The sequence below is a fragment of the Borostomias antarcticus genome (genome assembly GCF_949987555.1).
Source record: "Borostomias antarcticus genome assembly, chromosome: 21".
NCBI lineage: Eukaryota > Metazoa > Chordata > Actinopteri > Stomiiformes > Stomiidae > Borostomias > Borostomias antarcticus.
The window spans coordinates 3,807,167-3,818,897 of record NC_140254.1 but is presented as its reverse complement, the minus strand read 5'-3'; the positions used below and the strand labels follow the sequence as shown (position 1 = coordinate 3,818,897).

Genomic DNA, 11,731 nt, shown 5'->3' with positions numbered 1-11,731 from the left:
GTTGAAAGACTTGACTCACTAAAGAATCCATTTAGAAATCTAAGCTGCACTTACTAGATAGACCATGAGTATACAGACAGGCTGAGTCTGCAGCCTCTAATTATGAGCAAAAGTCCAATTAGGAGATTTAGCGATTGTCTGAAGCTGTAAGAACACACGTGTTATTCTTCTTCTAGGTCTAATGGTCCATGAAGGAGGACCAGCAGCAATGCTACAGCAGGTGCATCAGCGGTGGGACAGGTGACCGCTGGCTGCTGTCCTCGGGCAGAGGTGTCATTGGATCACTGGTCCTTGTCTGGCTTGTAGATGGACAGGGTTCTGGCCGAGGGGTCGGAGGCGTTTATCCAGCGGGGCATCCAGTAGTGAGACAGCCAGTCGGAGCGGTCAGGGAAGTGCTTCTCAAACACCTGCCTGTAGTGGTAGGCCTCCTTGGTCTTCGGGGTGAGATGGGGGAAGGTTTTGTGCGCCTTTTCAAGCTGGCAGTCGTTGACCTTCAAAGAAGTGATACAGGCAGAAAGAGCTATATAAGAAACTGTGTGTGTGTGTGTGTGTGTGTGTGCTTTATTGTAAGTCAACTCCACTGGCTCCCAGCCCACTACAGGAGGTTCCTAGTCCAGTTCAAAGTCCCATTCCTCGCTACCTTAGTGACCTCATCACCTCATCACCACCCACAAACCCTCTCGCTCCCTCTGCTCTAGCCATTTCCCTCTGCTCCACCCCCCCTCACGTCTCTGGAGGATGGGAGACCGAGCCTTCTGCTCTCTCTGTCCGCGCCTCTGAACTCCCTCCCTCAGAACTGCCCCTGCCATACTGCCCTAAAACCCTTTTTATCGGCAGACCTTGTAAGCCCAATAGTGCCCACCTTAGCCCACCTTAGTTTTAATCCCCTTTCTACTTCATTTTGATTTATTCTTATTTCATTCTATTTCTTTGTTCATTTTGTTTTTTTTAGTTTTATTCTAGTTTATTGATCTTAAAACCTTTTTTTGATCTTTTTGCTGGCAAGCCTCAGTCTTTTATGAGTGTCGTAGTCTTTTATCTGTGAAGCGCTTTGAGATTTGTCTCAGCAGATGAGAAGCGCTGTATAAACTCAATGTATTATTATTATTATTATTTTATTATTATTACACACCTCAGACTCAAGGTGGTCTTGCAGGCTGCTGTACCAAGACTTCTTCACAGACGTCAGGCCGTCGCTGAAGGCCTCCTTACGTCTCCACAGGATGTCGTCTGGGATCAGGTTCAGCCCTTTAAACGAGTCTCTCAGGAGGTGCTTCTCCACACCATCCTGCTCCGACAGAACACAGAACACGGTCAGTCAATATTGAATCTTTATTCAACATACCATCAATAAAGTACCTACTGTACCTACCTACATGTACCTACCTACAGTACCTACCTACCTATACACTAGAATAACACATTACTTTCCATCCACAAAGGTCGAGTCCCGCCATAACTACCAGACAGGCCTTAATATTGGGATGCAGAGGAGAAGACACAAACAGGAACAGCAGGGACAAGGAGCACTGCTTGGCTGTAGGCAGTGATGTTATCTGGAAGGTGCTCTTTGTCTGGGTTCCATGAATGGATTTCCCAAAAAATCCAAGGCACTCTTCCGTGAAAATTAAAGCCTTTATTCAATTTTCCTAGCTCAGAATGGGTCTGAGGTGATGCGCACACAATTTGGGGGGAGAAATCTCTGTTTTATTAGGTCTATATTCTTCGCTGTCGTGATGACACAAAATGGATATGAAGACAAAATGTTTAAGATACTGATAACTTGTCTATTAATTATCTCAATTACTAGTGGTCCAAACCATCGACAATGCAAGAAAGAGGGATGGGCTGCACTTGAAACAAGCTATCAAACACATTTGGAGAGGATTTGAATTGCTATTTTTAATTCTTTTTGCATTTTGGCACTGGTGATTTTCCTTTGGCTCTGACTAAAATCTCTTTGGGGGGGGCGCCAAAAAATCCTCTATACAGGAAAAACCCTGCTGATGCATCATCAGAGTGTGTTTCAGGTGGGAGGAGTGGGACCTATACATGATACACGTCATTGATTGAACACTGATTGATAAAAAGACACCAACCTTAGGAATCCGTAGTTCCTCAGGCAGGGAGAGGTAGTATGCAGTGAACCTGTGGTCCAGGAAAGGCACTCTGAGCTCCAGACTAGGAAGAGAAGAGGGGAAGGAGAGCACCAATAAGAGTTGATAGATAGATGGATGGATGGCGGGTTGGGTGGCGGGTTGGATGGATGGATGGATGGATGGATGGATGGATGGATGGATGGATGGATGGATGGATGGATGGATGGATGGGTGGATGGGTGGATGGATGGATGGATGGGTGGATGGGTGGGTGGGTGGGTGGATGGGTGGATGGATGGATGGATGGATGGATGGATGGATGGATGGATGGCGGGTTGGGTGGCGGGTTGGATGGATGGATGGATGGATGGATGGATGGATGGATGGGTGGATGGATGGATGGATGGATGGATGGATGGATGGCGGGTTGGGTGGCGGGTTGGATGGATGGATGGATGGATGGGTGGATGGGTGGATGGGTGGATGGATGGATGGATGGATGGATGGATGGATGGATGGGTGGATGGGTGGATGGGTGGGTGGATGGATGGATGGATGGGTGGATGGATGGATGGATGGATGGGTGGATGGATGGATGGATGGATGGATGGATGGGTGGATGGATGGATGGGTGGATGGGTGGGTGGATGGGTGGATGGGTGGGTGGATGGGTGGATGGATGGATGGATGGATGGATGGATGGGCCGATAGATGGAGGCGTAACTCTACCCATGTGCAGCAGTTGTGCGGTCCGCCCGGAGAACATCAAACAGGTAGAGCTCCTCCATCAAACGGACGCTGTCCTCCGCTGCCGCCTTGGGGTTCGGAGCCTGGAATAACAACAACGCCACACACTCTCAGCATGAGGACATCATGGATCCTACTGACTAGCTGTAGAGTGCGGAGCTGGAAGACACGTGCCTTATGGAAGTAGATGTAGCCCTGCGTGAGCTCATCTGCGCCCTCCCCAGAGAAGATGACCACGCTGTCTGTCTTCTCCCGGATGTACTTTGACACCAGGTACATGCCTGCACAGAGACAGAATCAGAGAGAGTGGGATGGAGAGAGAGACGGCAGGGAGACATAAGATCAAATAAATGAGGCATCCATCTTGAGTTGCTGACATTAAAAATCACTTTTTCTTATGAAAGGTTTTAGCACCATCTAGAGGTAAATACATTTTCATGCAATGGGGTAAACACCATCTTCCTTGTCAATAGCTACCCTGAATATGCCCCTATTTCACAAAAGGGAGTTTCTGATGGATAGTCATTTTTCCTGATGTCCTGATGAGTACCTCAGGTAAAATTTTCTCATGTTTTGTCATTATCTGAGGCTCACTTCCTGTGAAATAATATGATGCTATTTGTATTGATGGATAATGTACTTTTTACATTATTGTACCTTTATCTGAATGTTTGACTTGGCTTTTTGTCATCTTTATGCCGCTTCTTCTTGCTGTGCCTCTCTCTCTCTTTCTCTCCTTTGTCCTCTCTCTCTCTCTCTCATCTCTCATCATAATTGTAGGGTAGGATCAAGCTTTACCTCTGTAACGTATTTAGAAACAGGGTGCACAGTAATGTAAAATGAAGTCAGATCATCAAGAGTTTAACATTGTTGAATATTGTTGATTTTCAGAGAAATGCCTTTTAATATGATCCTGTTAGCTATTTCCTAATTATGATGGTATATGCCAAAGTGCGTGCATTGTTTTGTTATGTGAAGTAGACCACTTCTCTATGTGTAACCTTTAAGGACAGCCTGTGGTAGACAGGGAATTGCCTTAAGGAAGACCAGCAGGATATTGGACATCCTGGGGTACCTATCGCATGAAATACTGTGTACAGGTGTATGAGGCCCTTAAGACTTTCTTAAGGAAGACCAGCAGGGTTATCACCCTGGGGTTGCCTGCCCACGCGAGAGATCGGTGGAGGGTATTTCACTTCTAAGGATTGGCCAGTCCTTGAGAAGGCCCCCGTGAAAGACCGGGGTTTTGGGATGTTCGTATGTATATATACACAGTCTAGGGAAGCGGTTTGGTTAGGTCACTGTGATAAAATCATACTGTGTGAACCAAGACCTTATCTGCTCCAGCGGAGTGCTGGAGCCGTTCCTTCTCGCTCCTGACTCAGCCCCTCCCTTACACAGCCACAGAGCCAAACTACAGTAAGCCAGTCGCTTGACTATCAGCGAGAGCAGAGTAGGCTTAGAGAGGGGAGTCGGAGGAGGAGATAGAACACCATCAATGATGGTCGGAGGTCTGTCTCATCTTACCAAAGTGAGCCCGTCCCACTCGAGGGGGGCGGGGCTGACAATGCTGTTAGATGAGGACAGAAATTACGAGAGGTTAAAGGAGGAGCCCAAGTTTTCCGCCCCCTCCTCTCAAGCTCAGGAGAGAGAGGAGGGATCGTACTGTAGATGTAACACTCCCACCAGCTGTTTCGAACTGGCGCCCCCTACGACCGGGGGGTGTTACTGTCAGTGCAGATGACAATCTAGAATGCTGGTCGGCTAGTGTAAAATATCCATGCGATGTAGGTGATGTGAACATGGCTCAGGCCAGTCACCCGTTGGTCGGTGACACTCTAACTAAAGCAATCACCACCAAGGTCAAGAGAGTAGAGGAGAAAGCCAGAGCTCCACAGATCCCATTCAGAGCTAGGGATGACAAAAGAGAACGCTGTCATCTTTGTGGGAGCAGAATCTCAGAGACCAGCTTTCACCCTCACACGGCTCCCCCATTATTCAGAAGCTGATGCCGCTCCGTGTCCTCTCTGTCCGCAAAAGACAGAAGTGATAGAAGGTTTCTGAAGAAACTCACAGGGCCTCCAAAAGCCCAGCGTGGCCTGTGTTGAAACCTTCAGGTGAATGGCGCCTCTGTGTGAACTACAGAGTGGCCAATGAGTATGGGGATAAGATAGAGCCCCTGGTGGAGACCGGTCCACCATTTTCAGTGCCTTGAAACCTGAACACCAATGGGTTTCAGTCATCAACATGACACAAGGCTTAGCGTCCCTCTTGCAGGAGAGGTGCAACCGGGGACAGCTTTTAATATTGATGGAGATCAATATCAGTTCATTTGAACGCCAATTGGGTTTACACAACTTCCCAAACACCTGTCATCAGGGTTGCGTAATCACCTAATCGAAATGTCTCCCATCACTTTCCACTTAAAGGGCAAGACTGCAAACATCCATGTAGTCAGTCGGTATGCACATGGCATGACTTTGGAGAACTTTGGAAACAGAGAGGTTTCCTGTCAGCATTTAGGGACGCCCATTAAGAATGGAGAGTTGGTTAAGGAGCTAATGGAGGCCATCAGCCTGCCAAAAGGTGACAGTGATTAAGGACACTCTCATGGAGTTTGAGTCGAGGTAACACTCTGGTTGACCAAGCAGCAGAACAGACAGCTCGTGACAGAGATACCATACAAGCCCATTTGTCCTCAGCCCAACCTGCACCCCCGTATCAGATTGATACTGTCACTGACCACAAGGTGATGCAGGTAGAGACTGAGAGGGGGGGAGGTGTGGACATGGATGGAGAATGGGGCAGAAATGGACTCAGACGAGTGTGGCGACAAGGTCTCTATCTAATAGATAGTTATTTTGTTTTTCTTTGAAATTGTAATCTTGCTAGGGGAAGCAACGATTGGGATATTATGTAACTGTTCATTTGTTTATCTAAAGCACGCTTTTCTGTTCAGTTATTCTTTTTCTTTCTGCATAATGGCTGTTCAAGTTTAGGTTTTGGAAGTCAACATTTCTCTTGATCATAATGATTCTGCGTGTTCACGTATAATCTTAGGAGGGACTGTTGAATATTGTTGATTTTCAGAGAAATGCCTTTTAATATGATCCTGGAATACTTCTGGAATAAAAACCTTCTGGAATAAACCGCTTTTGCTGAGGCTCAAATCCCGTGTTGGAGAGATTCATTTGGAATACACCTGAAAAGGAGACACTGGACTGTGTGGTATTGTGTGAGATTGGGGGCCGTCTTTTATGGAAATCAAAACACAACGCAGAGCTGAAATAAGGACAATAATAAAAGACAACGAGATTCATCAACATGCTCTGTTAATATTAATCAGTGTCCAGTTTAGGCCAAGGGAGCCTAATTTTGATTATATAGCATCTGTTTAGGTTGTACCAGTAATACCAAACAATAAAGGTCAGGCTTTTTCCAATAGTTCATCCAATCATTCCGGGAGACCTGTGCTGATGAGAACTGAACTGAACTACTTCTAGCCAACGTTTACAAACCAGACTCACTAATCTCCCTGGATTCCAGTGGAATTCAAATCAACCAACCAGGAGGAACAGGAATGTAGCCTGACTGAACGTGTCAGTAGACACATTGATGAAGTAAAACAGCCCAGAAACCAACTGATATTAGGGCAATAGATGAGATGCAGGCCAACTTCGTTCTTTGAAGCTTTTAGATAATTTGAGATAGTTCTGCCTGTTTTTTCTCTCAAGACCAGACGCTGTGTTCTCTCACCGACGGAGGCGCGTATGGTGGTGATGTCATAGGTCTCCAGGTGGAAGATGACCTCCTCCACAGCTCGAAGGCCCTCCTCAGCTGTGAAGTTCACCTCGTGATGCTGGCTGCCGATATAAGCCGCCACCTGAAGGCAAACACCCCAAAAACGTACAGTATTTACACAGGATGTTTCTTAAACATGGGCAAACCATTCGTAATCCACAGCGACTTCATCAAGGTGGATTAACCTTGCGAGCAGCCAGGATATCTGGGCTATCTTCAGCCCCGATGGCAAACGTCTGAATGGGGTATTTCAGTTTCTCCTCTTTGGCCAGTTTCACAAGGGTTGCTGCGACCAAGCTTGAATCCAGACCACCTGGTTAAAAGTAAGAAGCACCACATGCTCAAGCTACAGTAGAAGATAATTTTATCTGAACTACTGAATGAACCTCAAAAAAGTCTGTAAGAACCACTGTACCTGACAGAAGACATCCAATCCTCCTATGGGCCATCAGGCGTTTCCGCACAGCATTCTCAAACAAGGCCCGAATGTTGCTCTTCACCGTGTCCTCATCAAAACCTGTAGAGGAGAATACCAAGTCTCACTCTCTGACCACACTAGTTATGAAAGGCCTACTCTCGGTACCAAACTTCAGCAGCCTACTAGAATAATAATCAATGAATATTGTTAATGAAATTCAAGTCATCACCCATGTGTTCACTCCAAAAATAGTTTTTCTGTTTTCCTACTTGATTGATGTTCCTGAAGTTCTCAGAGTTTATTGTTTTACAACGTTTGTGGAAACCAGAAGTTAACTCCATTCCCATAGAATCTCTGTTTATCAAGACCATTTGGTCTGTGACATCACTCACAACCCCTGTACCCCCCTATAAATAGTTCTCCCTGACTCAGTATCCTTGCTCTCTATGGAAACACTTCCTGTGTGAGAGACCGCTTTTGCAAAAACGTATTTCCGAATAAATCTATTGTCTTTGTTTGAAACCAGCTTGAATCGACCACTCGCATGCTCTTATTTTTAAACCAAGTATAAAAATACTTTCATAATATTCATCATATAGCTTGTATACCTGAGGGGAGCTTCTCCACACTGTCGTAGCAGGCGTGTTTAGGCTCATCTGTGCAACAGTGGAAGCGGTCCATCTGAATAGACTCCACCTTCCCACTGGGCTTCAAGTTGAATTCCTCAAAGTGGCCCGGAAGGAAAGGTGTGATCTTAGCCGGAGTGGACATAGAGTGGGTGATCTGGGTCAGGCCTGGCAAATGGACACACACATACATTGTAAATGCTTTATTAGAATGCACAAACACAAAATATGTGCAGACGGACCCCATGTTAAGAGAAACATAAGGCACTGCCTCCGCCATACAGACAAGCTGTCCCGCTTGTGGCAAAAGGAAAATCAATCAAAATTAAATTCCAATGGTTCTTATCTTTTTGCCTGTGTAATACCTTCGGCTTATTATTCTGAATTTATTGGATTATTAAAGTCCTACCTTTCTTATCCCTGTGTACCCTTACCTTTAGCCTCCGAGCAAACCGCCAGGAATCCATCGTCAGTCAACAGTCTGAACAGGGGCCGCACTCCGTACGTGTCCCTCCCCAGGTACACCTTCCTGTTGGTGGTATCCAGCAGGACAAAGGCAAACACTCCGTCCAGGAAGGAGGCCATTTTCTGGATGCCAAACCTGTCGTACAGGTGGAGCAGTACCTCGCCGTCCACTTTGGTCTGGAAGTCAAACTCAAACTGCTTCTGCAGCTGAGGGGAAAGTTGGAGCATTTTTATAATTTCATATGGAGAAGTTGTGTAGTAAAGTATAATTTAACAAACCAAAAAGTAGTGCATGTATACATTAAGAACAGAGAACAGTCACTCCTGGTGGCAATTCCCTCCCTGTCCTTGCAACTAACACATTAGAATGAGGAGTGTCTTGACCTACTTTAACATTGTTGAGAAGGGCATGTCCACACTAAGCCTGGACAATAATGGCCTCCGTACCCTATGGTGGTTGTAAATCTCTCCATTGTAGACCAGCCAAAGGAAGGGGAACTTCTTGATGCGGAGGGGCTGCATGCCATACAGTTGGTCCACGATGGCCAGGCGGTGAAACCCAAAGCAGCAGTTGGTGAAGCCGTTGACATTCTCAAAGCGAAAAGCATCAGGGCCTCTGTGGGCGATCTTCATGGCACTGGTGCACTGGACTGATAGGCATTCATCGCTGCCAAATAAGGCCCATATTCCACACATGTTGAGGCTGGAAAGACATGGAGATGTGGGGTGGGGAAATGGTTGCAAACAATGGTTTACTTCACCTGCTCATGAATGCAATTGTATACATTTAGTTCGGTCACCAGTCTGTATGGTAAGTCGTGTATTTCAATGATACGTGCACTATATAATCTCTGTTGTGGCCATAATCTTCATCACGAGTTTTGATGTGCTGAAAGATGTTGGTTGAACTAGTAGTTCTTTCCTGTTTTTACTAGGCTTAACCTTTATCCATATACAGGGTTCTGTAGATATTTGCAGGAAATTGCAGTTATAGGTGATCAGAATTTTTAAATTGCCGTGCTACCTTGCTTGGCTTACCTAGTTTCTTTATTCACGCACCATCACTGCAAATTGGTGAATCTTTAATAAGCCAATGGTTTACCCACATAGCCTACCTCTAAAGCCATATGCCATCAGCAACACTATCCAGCATGCTTAAAGTAGATGCCGGGGTTTAGTCTACATAACATTACCAGCTGCTCTGGGGGCTGCACTATGACCTTGGTGGGGGGAGGGGGATGGATACACACACACACACACACACACACACACACACACACACACACATACACTCACTCACTCACACACACTGTGGGTGGATTTTCTTATGTTTGTGCTGAAAGCAGTGGAGCGCTAACCTGATGCGTTAACTTGCGAGATCAGTATGGACTCACAAGGCCAATTCTGATACTAATGGGGTGTAATAAACTTTTATGTAAGAGGAATTAAGCTAATATGACACATCAATTAATGTAAGTAGCTGTGAATTAACATTCTTAATTGATTATCTATTGAGTGTAAACTAAGCACATAAAGCCCTATAAAATGTTAGCTGACTTCGCCATTCTACATTTCCTGGAAATGCAAGTGATTACGAAGCTGACGGACTATGACGAGTAGCCCTACTACCCTAATAGGCCTATAAAGCTAAATGCTCCACGTTTCCAGCCTGCATGAGCTGATTTATCTCCGCTTCATGGCACAGCTGTTGAGGTGCATCCCTTCACCCGTAGCCTAATTTATGTCTGCGGAAAATTAGACGAGAAATGGAAATAGTAAGATTGAAGTTGCAACACATGTCGATGTGTCCTTGGGCAAGACACTGAACCCCAAATTGCTCCCAATGAACAGGCTAGCACCTTGCATGGCAGCTGCCGCCATGTGTGTGAATGTGAATGAGAGCATTGTAAAGCGCTGGATAAGTGCAGTCCATTTACCATCCATTAAAAAAAAGACAGCCACCTTGCAGATTTCCTCATGCTGTGTGATATCATATTGAAAGTTGTGGACACGACTTAACATCTCATGCCCACGCCATTAACTCGTGTCCACGACTTAATTATCTTATTTATTCACAGACCTTATTAAGTCGTTGCCATTCAATAATAAAGTTGTGGCCACGACCTAATATACGCTATCATTCATTATATTAACTCGTGGCCTCGCAATATTTCGTGGCCACGCACTATTTTTCCCTGTCACCATGAGGGTTTCGTAGTAGGCTACACACACAAAAAGCCCTGATAAAAATCGACTTCAACTAAATTAAAATAGAAAACCCATACCTTGTTCAGTAGTCCCTTCCGCGGTAGAATGATCAACTCTAGCAGCTGGATTGCAACAATATCACGAAGATGACGCTGCAGGCAGACCGGCTCGCCACAGTACCGGTGAACAGACCAATGAGATCGCAGGTGGGGCGTGGCTTGGACACGTTCGGGAGATGTTTGGTTGCATCAGCAACACCACCTCTACGGTACTACCGGTAATCTGTTCACTTTTGAACATGCTCTACTGAACATGCTCTACTGAACATGCTCTACTGCGGCGCTACTCACATCCGTGTAGGATACTATCAGCATGCACAAGTTGAGAAGTGGGGAAGAAACGCAAGCAATGACAGAACAAGTCACAATTCAATTAGGATAAAGCTGGCATTTATTGAAGTGTCATTGTTCCATAAATACCTAACCTATGCAGAATGTTTGGAGTGCTTTTTCTGGTTACTTTGCCTGACAATTTACATAAACATTTAGTGCATCAAAATTACACCTTTACATGCAAATACCTGAACATATGCAAAAGCACAATGTGGATCGTCCAAGCACATGCTTTAAACTGGGACTGAGAATAAGCTTTACCTAGTAGACACTAGAAACCTGTACATACAAATTTGCATCAAGAGCATCGCCTGCACTGTGTAGATTTACTGTAGAGTGAGCACAAAAATATAAAACAGTATAAAACAATTACACAAAACAAACAATAACAAATTTAATTCTTGGTGGCAGTATAAATGACAGCAGAATATTTTCGATGCATGGTGCTCCAAATGATAAATACAGCATCTTATCAGAATCGGTTTAGCTAAAGCTAGCTTACAACTGAACAAGGAGAAAGGCATTGCAGGAACTAACCTAAAATTACCAGTGTTCAGTGCTATCATGCAGTTTTCCAAGCAAGAAGTAGAGCTTACACAGAATTTAACTCCTAATACGAAATTGGGATTTGTGCACTCACCATGTAAAATATAGATTTAAATGTATAATCAGACAAAATATGTCAGAGTTTTTATGTAGAGCCATATGTTGTCAGCAGAGAATAAAGTAGTAGCAGAAAGCACCAAAAGCCCAGAAAATATCAGACACATAAGTATCCCTCCCAATACTGGACACAGGAAAAACATTAGGTTTCGGGGATGGTGCTAAAACATCAATCCTCCCATATACTGAAATGCTGATGAAAGCATGGCTTTGTTCAAATTAATAACTTATGTGTCTTGATTACCATCGCTCAAATACCCACAAGTAAATATTCAATAACTTTCCTTTTGTATTGCACTTATCTGCAGTGTC

At 44.9% G+C, this 11,731-nt stretch overlaps 1 protein-coding gene across 1 annotated transcript; it reads right to left on the bottom strand.

The window, feature by feature from the left end:
- Positions 1–281: 281 nt before the first annotated feature.
- Positions 282–10,453, bottom strand: asns (asparagine synthetase; the record flags this gene model as incomplete). The annotated part of the gene is made up of 12 exons (XM_084454777.1): positions 10,442–10,453; positions 8,604–8,859; positions 8,126–8,363; positions 7,674–7,859; positions 7,063–7,164; positions 6,833–6,960; positions 6,603–6,729; positions 3,021–3,127; positions 2,829–2,929; positions 2,100–2,181; positions 1,133–1,288; positions 282–491 (listed from the first exon to the last, which is right to left on the bottom strand). The coding sequence occupies exons 2-12, from the start codon at positions 8,850–8,852 to the stop codon at positions 282–284; spliced, it is 1,686 nt and encodes a 561-aa protein (XP_084310903.1). The 5' UTR covers positions 8,853–8,859; positions 10,442–10,453.
- Between the last annotated feature and the right edge of the window lie 1,278 nt (positions 10,454–11,731).